General features: G+C 40.5%; 1 protein-coding gene across 2 annotated transcripts in view; it reads left to right on the plus strand.

Annotated features, from left to right (window-relative positions):
* KIAA1549 (KIAA1549 ortholog) overlaps nt 1–23,290 on the plus strand; it is a 144,653-nt gene extending 121,363 nt beyond the window's left edge. The window contains exons 17-20 of one of the 2 annotated variants that reach the window (XM_030933292.1): nt 7,483–7,529; nt 15,638–15,795; nt 19,820–19,965; nt 21,900–23,290. In XM_030933292.1, the coding sequence (XP_030789152.1) occupies nt 7,483–7,529; nt 15,638–15,795; nt 19,820–19,965; nt 21,900–22,154 (606 nt within the window). In that variant the 3' untranslated portion in view covers nt 22,155–23,290. The remainder of the gene's footprint in view (nt 1–7,482; nt 7,530–15,637; nt 15,796–19,819; nt 19,966–21,899) is intronic. The other variant, XM_030933293.1, reaches the window with a different exon arrangement.
* Nucleotides 23,291–24,515: the final 1,225 nt, after the last annotated feature.

The following is a 24,515-nucleotide window of genomic DNA, read 5'->3' on the forward strand; positions in this document are numbered from 1 at the left end:
AGAATATAGAAACACAAAAATAAGCAGCATTCAATAAGGTAAAATTAATGTCTGCATCAAATCAAACTAAACAGACAAGCAAAGAAGCAGGAAAATGATACAGATGATAAAATTAGTAGACAAGCTGTATGTGGTGTTCACACCTGTAATCTCAATACCTTGGGAGGCTGAGGCAGGAGGATTGCTTGAGTCCAAGAGTTTGAGACAAACCTCAGCAACACAGTGAGACTCTTTCTACAAAAAATATAAAAATTAGCTGGGCACTACTTAGGAGGCTAAGGTGGGAGGATCACGTGACCCTGGGAGGCTGAGGCTACAGTGAGCCATGATTGCATGATTGTACCACTGCACTGCAGCCTGGGTGACAGAGCAAGACTCTGTCTCAAAAAAAAAAAAAAGACAGAGAGAAAGAAAGAACTAGTAGACAGGATATCAAAAGAATTCTTATAATGGAGCTCCATAGATTCAAGAAGCTAGAGGAAAGATTGTACACATTAACTAGAAGCATTGAAGATGTTAAACGATAAAAGTCAAACTTAGAGATGAAAACTACAGTCTCTGAGATGAAAAATATACTGGATGGGATTGAAGTCAGATTACATATTGGGGAAGAAAAATTAGTGGGCTGTGGTAATAAAAACAGTATGTACTGGCATAAAAACAGAATCCTAGACCAATGGAAGAATAGAGAGCCCAGAAATAAATCCACACGTATATGGTCAACTAATTTTTGACAAGGGCACCAAGAGGACATAATGGGGAGAGGATAGTCTTTTCAGTAAATGGTGAGGGGAAAACTAGATTTCCACATGCAGAAGAATGAAATTGGGCTCTTAGACACAAAAATCAACTCAAAATGAATAAAGGACCTAAGTCTAAGACCTGAGATGATAAAACTCCTAGAAGAGAACATAGGGGAAACTCCTTGATATTGACCTTGGCAATGATTTTTGGATATCACACCTATCACACCAAAAGCTCAGGCTATACAAGCAAAAATAAGTAAATGGTACTGCATCAACCTAAAAAGCTCTGTACAGCAAAGGAAAACATTGAAAATGTTTCAGGGAAAAAGGCCACCTACAGACTAGAAAAAGTATTCATATACCACATATCTCATAAGGACTTAGTATCAAAAATTTATTTTTAAAAACTCTTACAACTCAATAGAAGAAAAATAAATAATCCAATTTAAAAATGGGCAAAGGATTTAAACAGATATTTTTCCAAAGAAGATATAAAGGGGCCGGGCGCAGGTGGCTCAAGCCTGTAATCCCAGCACTTTGAGAGGCCGAGACGGGTGGATCACGAGGTCAGGAGATCGAGACCATCCTGGCTAACACGGTGAAACCCCGTCTCTACTAAAAAATACAAAAAAACTAGCCGGGCAAGGTGGCGGGCACCTGCTGAGGCAGGAGAATGGCGTGAACCCAGGAGGCGGAGCTTGCAGTGAGCTGCGATCTGGCCACTGCACTCCAGCCCGGGCAACAGAGCGAGACTCCGTCTCAAAAAAAAGAAGACATAAAAATGGCCAACAGGTATATGAAACAATGTTCAACATCACTAATCATCAGGGAAATACAAATTAAAACCTCAATGAGGTTGGGTGCAGTGGCTCATGCCTATAGTCCCAGCACTTTGGGAGGCAGAGATAGGCAGATTGCTTGAGCTCAGGGGTTCAAGACCAGTCTGGCTAACATGGTGACACCTATGTCTACTAAAAATACAAAAATTAGCTGGACATGGTGGCACATGCTCGTAACCAGCTACTCAGGGGGTTGAGGCACAAGAATCACTTGAACCCGGGAGGCAGAGGTTGTAGTGAGCCGAGATCATGTCATTGCACTCCAGCCTGGGTGACAGAGCAAGGACTCTGTCTCAAAACAAAACAAACAATACAAAACCCTCTATGAGATACTGCCTCACACTTGTTAGAATGGCTGTTATCAAAAAGATAAATAACAAATGTTGACAAGGATGTAGACAAAAGGAAACTCTTGTACACTGTTAATGGCAGTGTAGATTGGTACAGCCATTACGGAAAATAGTGTAGTGGTTCCTAAAGAAATTAAAAATAGAACTACCAGGCTGGGTGCGGTGGCTCACGCCTGTAATCCCAGCACTTTGGGAGACTGAGGCGGGTGGATCACGAGGTCAGGAGATCAAGACCATCCTGGCTAACACAGTGAAACCCCGTCTCTACTAAAAATACAAAAAAATTAGTTGGGTGTGGTGGCGGGTGCCTGTAGTCCCAGCTACTTGGGAGGCTGAGGCAGGAGGATGGTGTGAACCCGGGAGGCAGAGGTTGCAGTGAGCTGAGATCGCACCACTGCACTCCAGCCTAGGTGACAGAGCGAGACTCCGTTTCGAAAAAAAAAAAAAAAATAGAACTGCCGTATGACCCAGCAATCCCTCTGCTGAGTATATACCCAAAGAAGGTAAAATTACCACTTTGTAAAGGTATCTGCATTCCCATGTTCATTGCAGCACTATTCACAATAACCAAGATATGAAAATAGCCTAAGCGTCCATCAGTGGATGAATGGATAAAGAAAGTGTTGTGGTGTATATACAAAATGGAATATTATTTATCCTTTAAAAGGAGATCCTCCTATTTGCTACAACATGGGTGGACCTGGAAGACATTATGCTAAGTGAAATAAGCCAGAAACAGAAAGAAAAATTTTGCATGATCTCACTTACATGTGGAATTAAAAAAAAAAAAAAAATACCACAGATGGGAGGGGAAAGGAAATTGGGAGATGGAGATCAAAGGATACAAAGTAGGGGATGTATAGGATGAACAAGTCTAGGGATCTAAAGTACCAAATGAGGACAATAGTTAATAAAATTTTATTATATTGGGGATTTTGTTATATAAGTAATTTTAGCTACTTTTGTCACAAAAAAGTATGTGAGATGATAAATATGTTAATTTACTTCACTGTAAGTAACCATTTTACTACCTGTATGTAGCCAGTAACATGTTGTAAACCTCAAACATACCCAATAGAATTGTTTTTAAAAAGATAGAATGGACCAACATTTTTCCAAGTTTGGTGGAAACTACAGATCCACAGATCCATTGGTTGGTGAACTCTATGTGCAAGAAATATGAAGAAAACTATTTCAAAAATGCCATAGTCTAAATTGCTTAAAACAAGTGAAAAAGATCTTAAAAGTAGCCAGAGAACAAGAACACATTATATACAGTGGAACAAAGATAAGGATGGCAGAAGAAATCTCATTGCCCAGAAGGTAGTGGAGCAAATCTTCGAAGAACTGAAAGGACCAAATGATCAACCTAGAATCTATATCTAGCAAAAACATCTTTCAAAAACTAAGGTGAAATAAAAACATTTTCAGACATATAAAAGGTGAAATAATTCATCACCAGCTGACCTGCATTATAAGAAATGTTACAGGAAGTCTTTAAGGCAGAAGTACAATGATACCATATGAAGACCTGGATCTACATACATATATGAAAAACACTGGAAATGTAAGTATGTATGTGGGGAATTATTTTTTAAAACCCTCTCTTCATTATTTAAAACTTTAAAAAAGACAATTGACTATTTAAAATGAAAGTAATAAGTGTATATGGTGGGGAGTTATAACATATATAGAAGTAAAATATATGAGAACAGCAGCACAAAATGCCAAGAAAGGAGAAATTGAAGTTTTCTATTTTAATGTTCTTATACCATACATGAAGTAGAATGATAGCGCTTAATGGTAGACTGTAATAAATGAAAAATGCATAATATAAACCATAAAGCAACCTATTATTAGCTAATAAGCCAACAAAGGAATAAAAATGAAATCATAAAAAACAGCACAAAAGAAGGCAGAAAAGGGTCCAGGCATGGTGGCTCACACCTGTAATCCTAGCACTTTGGGAGACTGAGGTGGGCGGATCACCTGAGGTCAGGAGATCGAGACCATCCTGGCCCAACATGGTGAAACCCTGTCTCTACTAAAAATACAAAAATTAGCTGGGTGTGGTGGCATGTGCCTGTAATCCCAGCTACTCAGGAGGCTGAGGCACAAGAATCACTTGAACCCAGGAAGCAGAGTTTCAGTGAGCCGAGATCATGCCACTGCACTCCAGCCTGGGGGAAAAAGCGAGACTCTGTCTCAAAAAAAAAAAAAAAAAAAAAAAAAAACAGAAAAGGAAGTGAAAAGTGATAAAGCACAGATGGGGAAAATTAAAAACAGATATCAAGATGGTTGATTTAAATCCAGCCCATCAATAATCACATTAAATGTGAATGGCCTAAACACCCCTATTAAAGGGCAGAGCTTGTCAGTTTGGATTAAAAGCAAGATCCAAGTGTATGCTGCCTACGAGAAACCTTCATTAAATAGAAAAATACCAATAGGTAAAAAGGAAAAGTATGGAGAAAAGTTTGGAGAAAGATATGCCATACTAACACTAATCCTAGAAAGCTGGAATGGCTATGTTAATATTAGCCAAAATAGAGCTCATAGTAAAGAATATTATTAAAGATTAAGAGGATCATTTCATAATAAAGCGGTCAGTTTATCTGGAAGACACAAAGTCTTACATGTTTATATGCTTAGTATTAGAGCTGCAAAACACATTAAGCAAAAACTGATGAAACTGCAGGTAGAAATAAATCTACAATTATGTTGCTGAGAATGTAAACAACTAGAAGTCTCATGAACTGCTGGTGGGAGTGTAAAATAGCACAACCACTTTGAAAAACAGTTTGACAGTCTCTTTAAAAAGTTAAACATATATCCTACCATATGAACCAGCATTCTCTTCCTAAGTATTTATCCAGGAGAAACAAAAACATATTTTCATACAAAGACTTGTACATCATGGCAGATTTATTTATAATAGACCCAAAGAAAACAGCAGCACATAATAGTACTCCATTTACAAATATACCACATTTCTTGATCCATTCACATGGTCTATTATTTAAAATAGTGTTCTCCAGAGAAACAGAACTAGTAGTGTTTGTGTGTGTGTGGTGTGTGTATGCATATGTGTTTGTATGGAGAGAGTGAGGGGGAGAGAGAAATTTACTTATTATGAGGTGTCGGCTCATGTAATTATGGAGGCTGAGAATCCCATGATCTGCATTCTGCAAACTGGAAACCCACAGAAGCCAGTGGTGTAGTTTGGCAGATTTGTGTTGTTATTTCTCTTATTTGTTCATTGTTTATAGGTGTTGCAGATTCAAGATTCCCTGATAATGCCTTATAAATTCAAGCCCACAGTAAGATTTTTAAATAAACACCATTATTCAGTGGTTTTCTTATTGTGGATTTTCGATGTTACCCTGATGTAGTTGGATGAGAATGCTAGCAGTTTAATCTAGTAGAAAACCAGAATCATTGGCTTTATCCGTGCATATCTAATAGAATTTCAACGTGTTTATAAATGGATCATAAAGTTAGTGTTGCCTCTTGGCTGAGACACTTCACAAGCAGGCCTCACTGTCTGGTTGCTTTACCTCAGGCCTATCCCAAACTCTACCAACCATCTCACTTACGTTTCTCACTCTGTTGGCCTGTGTTTTATACTGAATAGAAAAAAGGGATGCATTAAAGTGGGATTTTTATATACATAGCTGATTGAAACCTTCAAATGCAATTTTGTCCCCCAAACTTTTATATAGGTGTGATCCATCCTGCAACAGAATCAGAGAAATTCTGTGATTTTTTTTTAAAAACCTTTTCATCAGGGCATGCAGTCCTTAGAAATATGACATTCTTTTTCTGATGAGGATAGAGTTGAAATCCTCACACTACAGAAATACAACAGATAGTAAGTGGACAGCTATTTTTCATTGTTTTTCTCTTAATATGCCACTAAAACCTCCTGAGACTTTGGTAGGTAAACTGGTAAGCATTGACTTTTTTTAAGATTTTGCCTATGAATATGCTTTAAAAGCCCACACTCTGCTGAAAGCACCAGCACTGTGAATAATCTCTATGTAGTCTCAGATTTCCCTTTAATTTTTTGGAAAAGGAATGGAAGCTTCTTTTCCTTCTCTTCCTCCCTTCGTCCATAACCCCTTTTCCCTTGTTTTGCCTCAGTTGGGGAACTCCACAAGGTTCCACATGACAGCCAAGGGGATGGAAGCAGAGAGAGTCAGAAGGTGAAGTAATCTGACCACAGTTTCATATTTAACAATCCCCTTAGAACTCTATGAATGTGGAGATCATTATATTCTCTTGGCATAAAGGAATAGGCCCAGGGATGTTAAGCCAGTCTGTCTGACTCCAAAGCCTCTACTTTTTCCCTCACAAAATAGATATTTGTTCGCAGGAGAGTGTCTGGTTTTGGAAACCATGGGCAGTGCAGGGGTGATTGGTGAGAAGCATGGCCTTTGGAGTTCAAAAGACATTAGGAGGAAGTCACCTAATTTCTTTGTGAGTTGGTTTCATTCATAAAACAGAGGCAGCGAGTACTTTTTAGTGATGTTGTGGGGCTGGGTTAATGCTCATACAATGCTTAACTCAAAATACTAATTTGGTAAATGACAGCTTGTGAAAAGAAAGATGTCATGTTAGAGCAACTTCAGAAGCAAGGCTGACTTAGACCTAACTTAGACAAACCATTGGTTCCAACTGACTGCAGGTGGACAGACTCTGCCCATAGTTACTGTTCTGAAATATCTAATTCCAAAAAGAACAATTCACAGTTATTGAAAAGAAATGTTGAAATAAGAGTCCCACGTATATTAGGGTTAGGATATATTGGTTTCACCAGGAATACAACAGATTTCTTAGATGTATATTTCTTTAAATCATGTGGCATATTGTTTTAGTCAAAAGAACACTTGGCTAGTTCAGATTAGGTCAAGTAAAAAGAGTTGATTGAAGGATACGGGGCACGTTATGGAACTTAAGGGCAGAAAGTATAGCTGGGTCTCCTGGGGACCAGTAAATGGTCAGAAACAGAAGGTGCTGCCTTCGTCTTGCAGAGTCTCTCTCATTTCTAGTTTTTTTTGCAGCATTCTACAACATGAGACAAGATTTGATACTTGAGTTGCATGAGGTATTTGACTAGGTACTGGGCACCACTGAGTCTCACTGACCTTTGTGGCTCATGTGGTTGGAGTCACTGTGCTAATTGTGGGCACTCAGGCCTGCCTTTTAGCAAAAGATATGAGGCCCTTTAGCAGAAGATACAGGTTTGCAGCAGAAGATACAGATGGATCTGTAGGGAAGAGCAGGCACAGAAAGCCTGTCAGCTATTCATGTTTGTAGTTGTAATATACAAAAGAAGGAAAGATCTAGAAATGAGTTATGTGTTTTCTAAAGTCTGGTAGTACAGGTCCTCGAACCGAAACTTGAGTGCCTGTAACATGCTAAGTTTTAATGAGAAAATAATTCTCTTGAAAGTTGATCCTGTAAAGCTGAATTTATAAGTTTGCTGTTGTCACTTTATAATAAGTATTGAGTATTAATCTTCAATTTCTTTTGTATGTCTTCCAGAGATATGAAGATTATGGAATGACTCCCCCAACAGGTCCAGTGCCAAGGTAAGGTTTTCAAAACAAAATGTATTATCACTTTCTCACGTAGGCTGTTTTTAAAAACTTTATAAGCTCACTAATTTTAGCTAGTATAAGCAGATGTAAAACTCTGAGTTGTATATTCTCTTGATCTAACTAGAAGAGGAGGGGAAAAAAGTTGGAATTTAAGTTCTGTTCCAGTAATGACAGGCTAGGTAATTTGGACCAACTCTCCTGCTGAGGATGACTGGAAAAGCTGAACAAGATATTAACATTAAAAACCCCAGAGAGCTAACAGTGAAGTGGTGTGGGACCAAGATCCAGGAAATTCAGAGGCATGAGCCCTGCTTCTTGGGCCAATTTTTCCCCAGGGACATCTGTGGATTCCAGAAGAAGCACCTGGGAAGCCAGGCAGAGCCTTTGTCAGACTCATGGGGTTGGAAGCACAAGGGGAGACCCTGGTAAACATCCGAAGCTTTTGAGTTTGGACCCTTAGGGGTTAGCTGTAGGAGTAAGGGTGAATCATAAGCAGATCAGTCCCTGCAGGAAGTGAAGCTCAGCTTTGAAAGTTGATTGGGGTTGCTCTCTGGCAGAAACAAATGAACATCCCTTTTAGAAGAAGATTACATCACTCTAGGCCTTACATTATTGCTACAGTAGCCCCCCTTCCACATACCCCCACACCCACCCCCAGGCATATAAGGAAAACAAATACATTTTTTTAAAAAAAGAAAGAAATAGACAATAGAAGCAGGACTACAGATATTGGAGTTATCAGACACAGATTCTAAAATAATTACACTTTTGGCTAATATGGAACTAAGGTCCATTGTCCAGGAAGATGTAAAAGGGCTACTTTATGTTAAACTGTTATAAGTGAAGGATTTTAGTGTAGTTCTAGGCTCACTAGGAGAATGCTTAAATATAAAATAGTAAGGAAGAATAAAATAATACAAAAGAAGGTAGGAAATAGGAGAGAAAAGAACTTAGAATTTGCAGGACATGCAGAAAGATAACTTAAGATGGTAGATATCTAAATTCAGATCTAGAATTAATTACACTGTTAACTAGATATTTCAATTAAAAGACAAAGGTTATTAGATTTGATTTAAAAATATATTTGGCTTGTGAGCGACACATCAAAAAATATAAAGATATAGAAAGGATATAGAAGATTGGAACAACATGATTAATCAGTTTGACCTAATTGACATAAATAGAACCCCGGACTCAACTGTAAAATATATCTTCCTTTAAAACACATTTAAAAAATTTACCATATGCTGGACCATAACAAATCTTAACAAATTTCAAGAAGTGAAATTGCTCAGGGTATATTTGCTAATCCTAGTAGAACTAAGTTAGAAACCAATAATAAAAGATAAAACCCAAAACTATAAAAACCTTGGAAGACATCCTAGGCAATAGCATTCTGGACATAGGAATGAGCAAAGATTTCATGATGAAGACGCCAAAAGCAATCACAACAGAAGCAAAAGTTGACATATGGGATCTAATTAAACTTAAGAGCTTCTGCACAGCAGAAGCTGTAGTTTGCAAATATTTTCTCCCATTCTGTAGGCTGTCTGTCCTATAGAATGGGAGAAAATATTTGCAAATTATGCATCTGACCAAGGTCTAATATCCAGCATCTATAAGGAACTTAACAAGAAAAAGAACAAACAACCCCATTAAAAAGTGGGCAAAGGACACAAACAGATGCTTTTCAAAAGGAGACATACATGTGGTCAACGAGCGTATGAAAAAAAGCTCAGTATCACTGATTATTAGAGAAGTGCAAATCAAAATTACAATGAGATATACCATCTCATACCAGTCAGAATGGCTATTATTAGAAAGTCAAAAAAATGACAGATGCGGGTGAGGTTGTGGAGCAAAGGGAATGCTTATATACTGTTGGTGAGAGTGTGAATTAGTTCAACCATTGTGGAAGGCAGTGTGGTGATTCCTCAAAGGCATAAAAACAGAACTACCAACTGGCATCAGAAAACAGCAGCACAGAGTGGATCCAGCACAGACCAAATTGTCACAGAAAAAATGCTTCGTAAAATGTGTTTTGCTTAGTATATTTAAATAAATATAATTTAATTGATGTTAAAAAAACAGAACTACCATTTGACTCAGCAATTCCATTAATGGGTATATGTACAAAGGAATATAAATTGTTCAGCTGTGAAGAAACATGCATGCAAATGCTCGTTGAAGCACTATTCTCTAAAGCAGAGAATCATGGAATCAACCTAAATGCCCATCAGTGACAGATCAGATAAAAAAAAAGTGGTATGCATACACAATGGAATACTATGCAGTCATAAAAAGAGCAAAATCATGTCTTTTGCAGGAACATGGATGCAGCCAGAGGCCATTATCCTTAGCAAACTAATGCAGGAACAGAAAACTGAATACTGCATGTTCTCACTTACAAGTGGGAGCTAAATCATGAGAACTCATGGACACAAAGAGAGGAACAACAGACATTGGGGCCCACTTGAGGGTAGAGGGAGAGGATGAGAAAAAATAACTATTGGGTACTAGGCTTAGTACCTAGGTGATGAGATAATCTGTACAACAAACCCCTGTGACTTGAGTTTCCCTATATAACAAACCTGTACATGTGCCCCTGAACCTAAAATAAAAGTTAAAAAAAAAAGAAAATCTTTGTTTGCAAATTAAGTAGTACTCTTGTAAGTAAACTGCAGTACACTGAAGAAATCAAAATGGAAATCAAAACATCCTAAAATGAATAATAATGAAAATATAACAGGTCAGATGTTGTGAGGTGCAGCTATAGCAGCGTTCGGGGGGGGGGGCGGAATGTGTTGCCTTAAATGCATATATTGGAAAGAAAAGTGGCTGAAAAATCAGTGGATCTAACCATCGACCTCAAGATGTAAAAAAAGATGATCCAATTAAACGTAAAGGAAGTAGACAGAAGGAAATACTAAATATAATAATATAAATTAATGAAATAGAAAATAAATACCACATTAAGAGAGGATCAGTAAAACCAAAAGTTAGTTCTTTGAAAACTAATAAAATTAATAGACTCTCACAAGCTTGATCAAATAATTTGTGCAACAAATTATCAATAAGAAGAATGGAAAGGGTGCATTAATCCAGATCTTACATTAACAAGGAGATTTTATGAACCCATTTTTGTTACTAAATTTGGGTCTGGATGCAGTGGTGCGTGGTTGTAATCCCAGCTACTCTGGAGGCTGAGATGGAAGGATTGCTTAAGGTCAGGCATTTGAAACTACCTCAGGCAACATAGTGAGACCCTGTCTCAAAAAAAATTTTTTTTTCTGGAATGGAAAAATTCCTAGAAAGAGAAAACTTGAATAGTCATATAACTATGTTTAAAGTGGAAATCATAATTACAGTACTTCCCACAAACAAAGCTCCAGGCCCAGGGGCTTCAGCAGTGAATTCTGCCAAACACTGAAGGAGGGAAAGGTAATCAGTATTATACAAACTCTTCTAAAAAATAGAAAAAGAACACTTCTCAGTTCATTTTATGAAGCCAGCATCACCTTGACACCAGGGACAAGGGCAAGAAGGACAGGGACACTGCAGGAAAAGAAATTGAGGGCCAGTTTCTCATGAACATAGATATTAAAAAATTGAAACTAAATATCAGTGAGCATAACCAGCAGTAGACACAAAAGCATCTCATATTACAACCACATTGGATTTCTTTCCAGCAGTGTAAGGATGATTTAGCATTTAAAAACCAAGCAGTGTAAGTTACCACTTTAAGGAGAATAAAGGAGGAAAATCTTGTCATTTTAGTAGACACAGCAGGTGGTAAGATTCAACATCCCGTCATGGTAAAAATCTTAGCAAACAAAGAGTGGAAGTGAACTTCTCGATTCTGATAAAAGGTATCTTGGCAAATATTACTCAATGGTGAAATGTTAAAAAAAGTCTTCCCTCTCGGAGCGGGAACAAGACAGAGATATCTGCTTACATGACTTCTATTCAAAATTGCCCTGTAACAAGGTAAGAAAAACACAAAAAGAGTAAAGAATTCAAAGAAAGGAGTAATACTGTATTATTCACAGATGATGTAATTCTGTAGTAGCAAATCCTAAAATGTCAACACACAAACTGTCAGAATTTAGGTAATTTAGCAAAATTGCTAAATAGCAAGCCAACTAAATTTCAAAATAACTGGATATAAAATCAGTATACGAAAATCTGTTTTATTTCTGCATATAAGCAACAAACAGGAAAGAAAAAATTTTCAAAGATGTCATTTAAAATAACACTTAGAAATATAAAACACCTCAGAATAAATCTAACCAAAGACTTTTAAGACCTCTAAAGAAAGATGTTCACAGATTGGTCCGGGCGCGGTGGCTTAAGCCTGTAATCCCAGCACTTTGGGAGGCCGAGACGGGTGGATCACGAGGTCAGGAGTTCGAGACCATCCTGGCTAACACAGGTGAAACCCCGTCTCTACTAAAAATACAAAAAACTAGCCGGGCGAGGTGGTGGGCTCCTGTAGTCTCAGCTACTCAGGAGGCTGAGGCAGGAGAATGGTGTAAACCCGGGAGGCGGAGCTTGCAGTGAGCTGAGATCCGGCCACTGCACTCCAGCCTGGGTGACAGAGCGAGACTCTGTCTCAAAAAAAAAAAAAAAAAGAAAGATGTTCACAGATTTGACAACTCAATATTTTAAAAATGTCATTTCTCCCCATGTGATTTGTAGATTCAGTGCAATCCCATTCCCAGTCCCAGTAATTTCTTTTTAATATGTGGAAACTGACAGATGGATTCTAAAATTTATCTGGAAATGCAAAGGGCCAAGAATAGCCCAGACACTTTGAGAGAGAAGAAGGAGGTGTTAGAACCATTCTAAATATTGTACATTGCTGTCAAGTGATTGAGATGGTGCAGCATTGCTGTGAGTCTAGAGAAACAGACCAGTCGACCAGCTGTGTGTGTGGACATTGGTTTATTACAAAGCTGTCATTGCAGTAAAACAGACCGACTCTCAGAAACCAAAGCCAACCATCCCTTCAGTGACCAGAAGTCACACCGAAGTAAGAATGTTATCTGCTTCCTACTTATTTTTTTTCTGTTTTTTTTTTTTTAAAACCATCATCATTTTCAGAGGGGTTTGCTTTGCTTTTCTCCAGCCTTCCTCCCCTACCACACAGTTCTGTGGTCCAAAAGCAGCAAAGGTAGAAATGGCGAGGTAAGCTCAGGTGATGCAGGGCAGAAGTTAGAGATGGGGGACCATGACCGGTCCAGTTACCCAGGTTAGTCCCATTTTTAATAGCTTTCACCCTCAAAAGTGTTGTGGTGTGGATGATAAATTGTATAATCACCCACTTTAAAGGATTTTAGAGTGTTGGATTGCAAACCATGTTAAGAATAAAGGGATGGAAATGTTGGGGAGAGTTGGGGGAAAGTAGGGAGAATTAAGTGAATGACAAGAGCTAGTTCGTGGGTGGATGGTCCAGAGATTGTGGTTCGGTGAGGTGTGGGCTCCAGTTTACAGGTCTTGAAGGAGAAGCATGCCTCATGGAAAGCTCTTAGATCTATAAAGTCAGGGGTGTCACACGTCCCTCTCTGAGGCCAATCTAAAACAACAGCAGTTATTTAAAGAGAGTAACCTAGGTAGCCTGGGTTTCAGTTTATGAGATATACTCTGGAAACAACACTGGAGAATAAGTGCAAGTCAACCTATATTCTCACCAAACTGGTTACATCTGTGAATTACAGGTTCAGTGTCGTTTGCAAAGAACTATAGCAGACTATTATCTTTTTTTCTTGAATTTCTTCAGAAGAGTGTTTCTCAAGGTGAGGTTCTCAGACTCCTGGAGAGTGCTTGAGACCCTTTCGTGGCAGGGGGCTCTGTGAGATCAAAACAGCTTTCATAGTATTACTAAGATGTTATTTTCCTTTTTTCCATTGCATTGATATTTGTACAGAAGTGCAAAAGCAATGGTGGGTGAAACTGCTCTTCTTCTTCTTCTTCTTCTTCTTCTTCTTCTCTTCTTCTTCTTCTTCTTCTTCTTCTTCTTCTTCTTCTTCTTCTTCTTCTCCTCCTCCTCCTCCTCCTCCTCCTCCTCCTCCTCCTTCTTCTTCTTCTTCTTCTTTTCTTCTTCTTCTTTCTTCTTCTTTTTTTTTTTTTGAGATGGAGTCTTGCTCCGTCGCCCAGGCTGTAATGCATTGGCACAATCTCGGCTCACCACAACCTCCACCTCCTAGGTTCAAGTGATTCTCATGCCTCAGCCTCCTTAGTATCTGGATTACTTGTGCACACCACCATGCCAGGCTAATTTTTGTATTTTTAGTAGAGATACAGTTTCACCATGTTGGCCAGGCTGGTCTTGACCTCCTGACCTCACGTGATCTGTCCACCTTGGCCTCCCAAAGTGCTGGGATTACAGGCATGAGCCCCAACGCCTGGCCAATACTGCTAGTTTTTAGCATGGATCCATGCAGTACCACCAAATTCTATGAGTAGTCATCATATTCTTCACTGCTCTGTAATCACAGTTTTAACAATGTGATTTATTAGTGAAAAATTTATGTTAGCATATCCTTGGTGAGGTAGTCAAAATCATAAACTTAGACCCTTATTAAACCTAGACCCTTAAGTCTTTAGTAGTCTGTGTGACAAAAGGGGAAATACATAGAAAGCATTTCTGTGGAATTTGGAATTTTGAAGGAAAGCCCTTGTTCCCATTGTTTGAGTGGAGACTGAACTGAACCAACTGCTTTTGTGCTTTTTACTTGAACAAACAGCTGGCAGACGTGGTTATTCAGACTCGGGTGTTTAGCAGACATTGTCTTGAAAATGAATGAAGTGAGCCTGTCACTTCAAGAAAAACAACTGCCAGTATTTGTTGCTAATGATAAAATGAGCTTTCAAGTGAAAATTTGAATTTTGGGAACTTGTCTGCCTGCCACTGTGAACTTGACAACTTCCTAGCACCTAAAGACTTTTCTGGATGAGTTTGGTAATGAGATTAATGGAAGAGATTTTTTGATACTGCAAAATGAGAGGTAACAATATAGAGAAGGTTTGCATAACTCAGTGAACTATGTTCCAAATGACAGATGTCATAAAATCAAGCATGGGTTAGAGATCCTTTCAAAGTGCAAGTTGGAGCTGTGGGTTTTAGCGTAACAGAGTATGAAAAGTTCACCAATATCATTTCAGATTCCATATTGCAACTGACCCCTGAGGAACTAACACTTGTTGAATTTTTGTGTGGTATCAAGAAGAATGCCTGCAATATTTTAAAAATATTATCTGAAAAGGCTCTTAAAATACTTCTTCCTTTTCCAACTATGTATTCTGTGAAGCCAGATTTTCTTCCTAACATTGAGCAACTGACAGGACGCAAACTCTATGAGAATCCTTCTATTAAGGAAATTTGAACAATATAGCACTACTCACTACTTTTTTTTGAGGGAGGATTGATGAATAGTTAATTTCACAAAAAATATTGTTAATATATGTTTAATTGTTATTTGTAAATACGTTTTTTAAATAAGTATTTACATTTTTTTCCATTTTAATTTCTAATCTGGTAAATATCGATACCATCCACATAAACTAAAGCTCTTGGGAGTCCGCAGTAATTTTTATGAGTCAAAAGAGGTCTGGAGATAAAAAAAAGTTTGTGATCCGCTGCTTTAGAACACTGCTTTTCAGCCCTGACGGACAGCAGGATCATCTGTAGCTTTAAAAGTTACCGTGGTGTTGGTCTCACCCCTAGTGCTTCTGTTTGAATTCGCCTGGGGTGCAGTGTGAGCGTGGTGATTTTTTCAGGCCCCCCAGGTGATGCCAACGGGTAGCCGGGGGTAGGAAGCACAGCACTAGGCAGATGCTGGAGATGAGCAGGCCCTGGCCTTGTCAGCATCAACTGTATTGCAGGCACTGTTCTTAGCGCCGGAGGTAGGGCAGTGAAGAAATAGAAAAGTCCCTTCCCTCGGGGAGAAGGAGAAACATCTCTTCCCTTTCTAGGAGAGGAAATGGCTAAGCAGGTAGACGAGTAACTGTTACCTTCTGTAAGGTTGGAGGTGGACCTCATGAAATACCAAGGCCAAGGTGCAGTGGAGTCCTGATGTGCTGGTTTGCTTTGCCTTCAGACCAGGTTTTGGCCCCGGTTTGCTGCAGTCTTCAGAGCTGGTGCCCCCTGACCCCCAGCAGCCACAGGCCTCCGCTGAAGCCCCATTTGCTGCCAGAGGGATCTACTCAGAGGAGATGCCGTCGGTGGCCCGGCCTCGGCCTGTCGGGGGTACCACAGGTATATGTGGCTGTTTAGCTTCCATTTCTGAGCTATGGGACATTTACTTTTTGGCTAAATTGAAAGAAACTTTATTTTAGGTGTCTCAGAGTATCAGTTTGCAGTGGTCTCTGTCGCTCTTCAGGGCTGTTTCCCCTCAGATCCTGACCGAGATGGAGGTGGAGAGAGAGGAGACAGAGAGGCCGAGCTCCTAAAGCTGCTGTCTGCTGATTGGCTCTGGCACCAGGCCCTTCATGTGAAATTCACGGCACACTTCCTCCAGGAAAAACGTTTCCAAATCCTTACTGTAAATGGAAAGATCTAGGTCTGAGCACTTCGGATGGCATGAAAACAAGATTTCGTTTTCAAAAAGGTGCTTTTTTCAGCTTGAAATGAACAACTCTCAAAGTCTGGGTGACAGAGCAAAACTATCTCAAAACAAAACAAAAGCAAGTAGTTTAAGCCAATTCCAAATTTGCAATAATTGGTGGATATTTTTTCATTATGACTTTTCTAGGAAATTCTTTTATTTTGCATTGTCTGTTACTCAGCAAAACAAATAATATATCCTGGAATCCTATAGGTTTTCCTGAACTTTACAGGTGCATTGCTTTACAGTGAGTCTTGATTCTCCTGCTAATTGTTAGGTATTTGAACTTCCCTACCTGGCGTGTATACTAAGCAAAATTCAGATGTATTCATTTTTAGTTTAAAATCTGAACGAATATAGAAATTATACATATCAAACATTCAAAAGGAAATTATTTTAAAATTTCTATTAGATGAAATTATGTAAAAACGTATAATAGAAAATGTTAAGATCTATTAGAAGGATTACGTTTTTAACTATAGAAAATTATGAAACATGTATTTGTCTGAAAATTGCCAGTTATTTTCAAAAAAAGAAAACAGAGTACCTAGGAGAAATGTACAGCACCTCACGATCAAGAAGGATTTTTATTGTAGAAGATACCTCAGATAAATTAAGTGGGCCAAGCTGAAAAGGTCAGTAAGAGGAAAAAGGTCCAGTTTTTAAATTATTTTAAAATTGCAGATTAACACCATAATGCACCATTTCAGTCATGAAATTCTTTTTATAATAATGCATCCAGTTTCTCCATCTGTGTGTACTAGGAATATCTGTGCTTACCTCCTTGGTTGTTGAGCTGATAAAAGAAGAGGACAGAAGTGCCCAAAATAGTGCCTAGCATGGCAGTAAACTTTCAGTAAATATTAGCTGCCATGACTGTTGTCACTATTATTTTCAGTGGTGGCATAAATTATAAATTTTTGGAAGGCAGTTTGGCAGTAGGACTTACAGAGCCTTTGATTTGTTAATTCCAGTTCTGGAAATCCAGGCTCACTCTCCTAAAATCCAAAATATTGAAAAACGACGTGTGCCAAGATATTTGTCACAGCATTGTTTGCATAATAGCAAAGACTTGTTAGTTTCCTCAGATACTCAGGAGTGAGGGCATCCCTGAGTAAGTCCTGTAGCTACTTAAGATGAAGAAGTCATGAAAAGCCAGAAAAGGGGAATTTGAGATTTACCAGTTGCCTCCTATGTGTTTGATGCTTGATTTGTTTTATGTCTTTAATCCTTGAAATAACCCTCTGAGGTAGATTTTTTTTTCTTTTCTTTTTGAGACGGAGTTTTTACTCTGTCGCCCAGGCTGGAGTGCAGTGGCACGATCTCGGCTCACTGTGACCTCTGCCTCCTGCATTCAAGCAATTCTCCTGCCTCAGCCTCCCGAGTAGCTGGGATTAGGATTACAGGCATGCACCACTGTGCCTGGCTAATTTTTGTATTTTTGGTAGAGATGGGGTTTCACCATGTTGGCTAGGCTGGTCGTGAACTCCTGACCTCAGGTGATCCGCCTGCCTCAGCCTCCCAAAGTGCTGGGATTACAGGTGTGAGCCACTGCACCCGGCTGAGGTAGATTTTTTATCCCTGCTGGAGAATTGAGGAATCAAGGCTCAGCAGTAGCCATAGCCCATTGCTCAGGGTCACATGGCTTGTCGGTGGCTGAGCTGGAATGCAAACCCCGGCTTGCTGGGCTCAATGCTGACTCATGGAGGAAGCCTGTGCTGTATTGTTAAGTGAACAACACAGGATACAAAATCCTACCGAATGATGGTTTCAGCTACTGGAGTGGCTTTACACAGAAGGTGTGCTTTTCTCCCTGTGCAGTTGGTTGAGCCTTTGGAAATGGGGAACACTTGCACTGCTCTTACAGCATTTTGCAAGATTTGCTCAAACAACGTCTGTTGGGCAAGGAGTGCTGGCAGTCCTGATCATTTTAATACCGTTAGAATTTTTCAGTAACTGACCCGGTGCTCCAGTAGAGTGCATTGCTCTACCCAGAGCCAGGACAGCTTTTGCTGACTTTTAGTTATCATTAAATATCCAAATAAAACCATTGAGGAGTTCTTTTTTTTTTTTCAATGTGGTTAATTAATTGAGGTTGTTGGTCAGGTACCAACAATTATAGCTCAGAGCTATAATCCCATCATGTTGGGAGGCCAAAGTGGGAGGATCACTTGAGGCTAGGAAGAGTTCAAGACCAGCCTGGCCAACATAGTGAGACCCCATCTCTTAAAAGAAAGAATTGAGAGAATTGAGGTTGTTAATTAAAGAACTAGAGTAGGAATAGACTTAAAGATGGAGGAGGTGCCTCCTTTAGCTGTGGACGCTTGGAGCCTTTGTGGTTCCAGTCTGAGCATCACTGGTGAATTTGAAGAAATTTCCAAATTTGGAAATAAGTATTCTATTTCACAGTGCTTAAGGATCACTTTTCTCCCTTAATTTGCAGTATAGGTGTATTTCCATATGACAGAAGTTGATGCGGGAGAAAAATATTGTGTATTACCTGGCTTCCATAGCCACAGGAGGCTGCAGATGTCTGGGTGTAGGAGGGTAATTAGCTCTAGAGAGTTCTCTGGCTCTGCCATCAGCTCACCTCACCAGTGAGGCTGGGGGAGTGGTTTTAATTGTACTGCGGCTACATTACAGACACAATATGGGTTATAATGAATATATACTTTAATATGCTGGATTTAAATAGATACATATCCTGCCTTTTAAGGAAAAAAAATAAGCGTATTGTATATCCAGCTCCTTGTGAATCTCGAAGCCACAAGCAAGAAAGAGCCAGGCTTCAGCTTCATGGTGGCTCCCAAACCTTTCACGCCTTTCTTAGTAAGTGAGCTGTTCCTCGTTGGTAACTGCCGCAGAGATGGATGGAAGTACCTTCTTGGTACCGTTTATCCCCAGTGCTAATGTCTAGTCACGAAAATAAGGGCATTTCTGTCAGCCTCTGAATGAAAAGAAAATCAGAGTCCAGGAACCAAGAAGCTCATGGTCTGTTGCTCTTAGGAAATGCCATTTCTGGAGCTAGAACTGATACCAAGTCATGATCCCTTGTCCTTAAGGAGTGCAGTGGTCAGAGCTGACAGTGTCTTCTGACACGGTGTTTTGGAGGGAATACACCATGACTAGACGTGGGGAACCCGTGGGGAAACAGTTGCATCAGGGGCAGGATGGTGGTTCCATCACAGGGAGGAAGGGTCATCCTCATGCAGTGCTTCAGGAGAGGAGCCCGCGGGCTTTCTGATGGGCTGGTAGGAAGTGCGCAGGAAAGAGGAGTTGGGCATAGAGTATAGGTTTTTAGATCTGAACAAGTAGGGCTGCACGGCCCTGGGTGGAAATGGGGAGGGCGAAATGGGGGACAGGCTTAGGCTTAGGGATGAATGTCAGGGAGTCAAGAATTCTGTTTCAGACTTTTTTGCAATGGGATTTTCTTCTTTTATTTGTTTATTTTTATTGCTTGGTCCATGGTGCTTCGTGGTACATTTTCCTACCTATGGGACCCTCAGGAAATGCTGACAGTATGGCAGTTGAGGTGAGATTTCTGGAGATAGAACTGGTACGAAGTCCTGATCCCTTGTCCTTAAGGAGTGTAGTGGTCAGAGCTGACAGTGTCTTCCTCGGCAGCCATACTCTCCTATAAATGTTGACCAGGCCACTCCACCGTGTTCCTTCCAGGCTCCCAGATCCAGCACCTGACACAGGTGGGGCTTGCCAGCAGAATCGGAGCTCAGCCAGTGGAAATCCCCCCAAGCAGAGGCAGCCAGTACGGGGGGCCAGGCTGGCCTTCGTACGGGGAGGACGAAGCAGGGCGAAGAGAGGCCGTGAGTATCTCCTGTTCAGGTCATCATTTAAAATTTACACATAGGCCAGGCGCGGTGTCTCATGCCTGTAATCCCAGCACTTTGGGAGGCCAAGGCAGATCAGGAGTTTGAGACCAGCCTGGCCAACATAGTGAAACCCCGTTGCTACTAAAAATACACACAAAAAAATTAGCCGGGTGTGGTGGTGTGGGCTCTGTAGTCCCAGCTACTTGGGAGGCTGAGGCAAGAGAATCACTTGAACCCGGGAGGTGGAGGTTGCAGTGAGCCGGGATCGCGCCACTGCACTCTAGCCTGGATGACAGAGTGAGACTCTGTCTCAAAAAAAAAAAAGACATAATCCCTCAATTTAGCAGCTTCTGCTTTGGGGTCCCTTTTTAAAACCTACATTTAAAAAAGTTTTAACCTCTCTCACGTTTTCCCGCCTTGCTTGTGTTTTGGCTTATAGTTTTTAGCATCTAGCTTTTAGGAAGTATATAATTTTTCTCGACGCAGAGTTCAAGCTTAGTAGTAAATTTGAATCTATGGGTGACAACTCTGGAGTTGATGTTTGCTGAGATTGCTGTATAAATATTCATGCTCTTCCGCAGCATTTGTGTTTCACTGTGGGTTTATTAACGTCATTTGTATTATGACCATGCGTAGGTAATTTTGTAATAAGCACACAATTGGGGATATTTTAAGGCACAGGTTTTCTTTCTGAGACTTCTGTTCACTCACTCACTCAATATGAGCATCAGTAATTCCTACAAGTGCTTTCATTTGCTTTTCTCAAGAACTGTATATCCTGGGGGGATAAATTAATGAAGTTTGAAAATACCACCCAGAATATTACTTTTTGTTTTCTCTTGATCGTTATGCTACAGCGTCTGCTGCATTTCTGTGCCTTCCCACACACACACTCAATTCCTTTCATGGCTGGACGCCCTTACTCAGCGAAAGGACATTAACTTTAGAATGGGGCGTTTCCCGAAAGGAGCCATTGTTAGACTTAGAGTCTCAGCTCTCTGCTTTAAGTTTGCTGCCATTTCTCTTTTTGCCTTCGTTTTGCCCAGCTTAGCTTCATGAGGTGTTTGGGGTTGGTTTTGGTGTTTTGTTTTTTTAAAAAAATGGAGACAAGGTCTCACTATGTTGGCCAGGCTGATCTTGAACTGCTGGCCTCAAGCAATCCTCTCTCCTTGGTCTCTCAAAGGATTGAGGTTACAGGTATGAGCCACCGTGCCTGGCATGGGGTGTTAAGGTTTTCCCGTCACATCCACTTTGGAGCACTGCTCGGTCACTATTTGGAGAAGTGAAACGCAGAAAGAACCTAGAGCTGGAATGCCACGTTTAGCTCACAAATAACTTGGCCCTACGTGTTTTTTAGTATGCAGATTTAAATACTCTTACATATAAATGCAAAGAGACGTTTTTTTCCACTGAGGGGGAAAAAAACATGAAAAAAATCTGAGAAGTGTAATAATTCTTGTGAAACTAATACCAAATCTTTATGCTGCAAATATTAGCAAAACTATTTTATGCTTTAGTGCAGATAAGTTTTTAAAGACAAGGCTCTACAGAGCCCTCAGTAGGCACACACACACAGAGACAGGAGACAGCAGCTAGATAAAGGGGAAGATGGTTGTGTGGGCTCCAGTCCAGGGCAGAGGCAGCTGCTCCCCTTGTCAGCCTTGCGTGGATCCGCTTACCTCCTTCAGCTCTCACATATCACCTGACCTTTCACCTCATGGGACACTGCAGCCTCCCTCCCTTCCTGTTCTCCCCAGCCCCTGGTGTCTTCACCCCTCACCTGCGGCATAGGCAGCGGGGCCCTGTTGGAGGGCTGAGTTGGTGGATGGACGTGGGTGGTCCTGGGGACCTTCCTAAAGCCAGTTTGCACTTGACGTCTCGGCTTATTCTTCCGTAGGAAGTACAGTGACGTTTGCCATGTTTTTCAGACACACATGCTCGGACATCAAGAGTATTCTTCTTCACCACTATTTCAGGTGCCAAGGACTTCAAGCAGGGAGCCCTCAGCTCCTCCCGGGAACCTCCCCCACCGGGGGCTGCAGGGCCCTGGGCTGGGTTACCCCACCAGCTCCACGGAAGACCTCCAGCCCGGCCACTCCTCAGCCTCTCTCATCAAAGCGATCCGCGAGGAGCTCCTCCGGCTCTCCCAGAAACAGAGCACCGTGCAGAACTTCCATAGCTGATCGGCCTCGCCTCGCAGATTTGCCAAGTATCCGCTTCCCGTGGAAGCAAGACCAAAAGGAAATCAACTGAGTGGGTGTTTGGAAGAGGAAGGAGCAACTCCTGCCTAAGGGAGGGAGCAAGTTGCAATTTAGAAGACGCCATATGTCACGTGACAGCTCACAAGCCTTTCACTGGGCTGGCAGTTGACCACTTGGGTTCAGGTTGAAATGTACGTATTTTGGCCAAAAGCCAGCAGCACTTCACAAAAACAAAACACAAACCTAAGCTAACAAAACGACTGCATTCGTCTCTTTTTTAAAGGCAGAGATTGAACGTATAGACAGCATAGGGATGAAAGGAACCAAGCATTCCTGTGGCATTGAGACTGGTATGTGTACAATGGACCTGCTGCTTTGTTTTCTGAAAAGAGGTTTGAAGACATTTTATTAACAGCTTGATTTTTCTCTTTTACTCCATAGGAACTTATTTTAATAGTAACATTAACAACGAGAATACTAAGACTGTTTGGGAATTTTAAAAAGCTACTAGTGAGAAACCAAATGATAGGTTGTAGAGCCTGATGACTCCAAACGAAGCCATCACCCGCATTCTTCCTCCTTCTTCTGGTGCTAAGCTCCAAGGGCCCTTCACCTTCATGTCTGAAATGCAACTTTGGCTTTTTCAGTGGAAGAATATGTTGAAGGTTTCATTTTGTTCTAGAAAAAAAAAAAAAAAAAAATCCCTCCCAAAGCAGGGCAAAAAGCTTTATATTTATTTGGTTATCCAAAATACAGATCAAAGTTGAGATCTACATTCTTCATTGTATTTGCTGTTTCTTAATTGGGCATATACAACTCCTGATCATGTCCCAGGTCAGCACCGATCGCTCAGGCCAATCCTGTAGAATGAGGCTTTCAAGAGATCCTCACTGATCCTTTCTTCACTTTGCTGTTGATTTGTTCACAAATTATGTTTGAATGAGAAATCTTCCGTAAGCAAAAGTTATTTAAGAATTCCCAGCACCACCACATTGTTACACATACATCCCTACCAGTCACATTCCCTGTGTTCAGAGCCTGGAAATGAAATTGAGTTCAGTTCAGCCTCTGTGTAATGAATCAAGAAATGTAAAAGAGCTTTGAGACCACAAGGGAAAGGAGACAGTTGCTTCTCATTTCTGATTTTATTGTGCTCTTATTCTGTCGAGTGGCTCTTAAAATTGTCTTATGCTCTTTGGGCCTAAGAGGGGTCATCTCGCTTAAGATTTACTCCTGATGTAAACATTTCCCCCACTTTCCAAATAATGGCAAAGAAAACAGTGGCAAGCCCCATTCTGTTTTCTGGTACCTGGGTGAAACTCAGAAGAAAAGCAGGCTTAGCTAAGAGATTTTCACTATGAACCTGTTTTTGTTAGATCAATGAAGACGGTCATGCATTGCTTAATGATGGGGATGCGTTCTGAGAAATGTGTCATTAGGCTGTTTTGTTGCCGTGCCAACATCCTAGAATGTACTTCACAACCTACATGGTATAGCCTACTGCACACCTAGGCTGTGTGGCATGGCCCATTGCTCTTAGGCTATAAGCCTGTACAGCCTGTTACTGTACTGAGCACAATGGTAAGTATTTGTGTATCTCAACATATCTAAACATAGAAAAGGTATGGTAAAAATACAATTTTATAATCTTATGGGACTGCCATCAATATGTAGACCGTCATTGACCAAAACATCCTGATGTGTGCATGACTGTACTTTTCATTAAATAACAGATAAGGGGCTAGAATTTGGGGCTCTGACTTATCAAAACCTGTGTATCTGTGTCAAGTTTTAAGACCCCTGAAACAGCTAAAACAGGTTTCCAGAGTGTAATCACTGGATTTCAAAACCATGTTTCAGCCCTTCATTAATGAAGCCTGTTGTACAGATTGAGAGTCTTATAGTATGAGGAAAGTGGGTTCTGGGAAGTTAAGATGTAGCCAGTTTTCATCTGGACACCTCGGAAAGCGAAGGAGTGCAGGAGAGTAAATCTCTCAAGGACGTTAAATAAAGGACCAGCAGCATCTTATCAGGCGATCCTCGGAGGTTCCAAGGAGGATTGGAGAGAATGCCCCCTTCTGGGCTTGATGACTTGGTTTTGGTTTAATATGAAATTTCTCTTGGTCTTGATTTAATACCCAACTCTCCCCAAACTGAACGATTTTCTTTGTATGTCACTCAAAAATACCAGGTTTCCTGAATATCTTATTAAGAATTTCAGAGATCCAAGCAGAATTTTATTATGGACACCTTGTAATGAATTCAAATCGTATGACAGCAAATGGGATAGATGGCCCCTTCTTTCCCAGTTCTGCTCGGAGCCATATGGGCTTGCACATAGAG

Source organism: Rhinopithecus roxellana, chromosome 6 (assembly GCF_007565055.1).
Source record: "Rhinopithecus roxellana isolate Shanxi Qingling chromosome 6, ASM756505v1, whole genome shotgun sequence".
Taxonomy (NCBI): Eukaryota; Metazoa; Chordata; class Mammalia; order Primates; family Cercopithecidae; genus Rhinopithecus; species Rhinopithecus roxellana.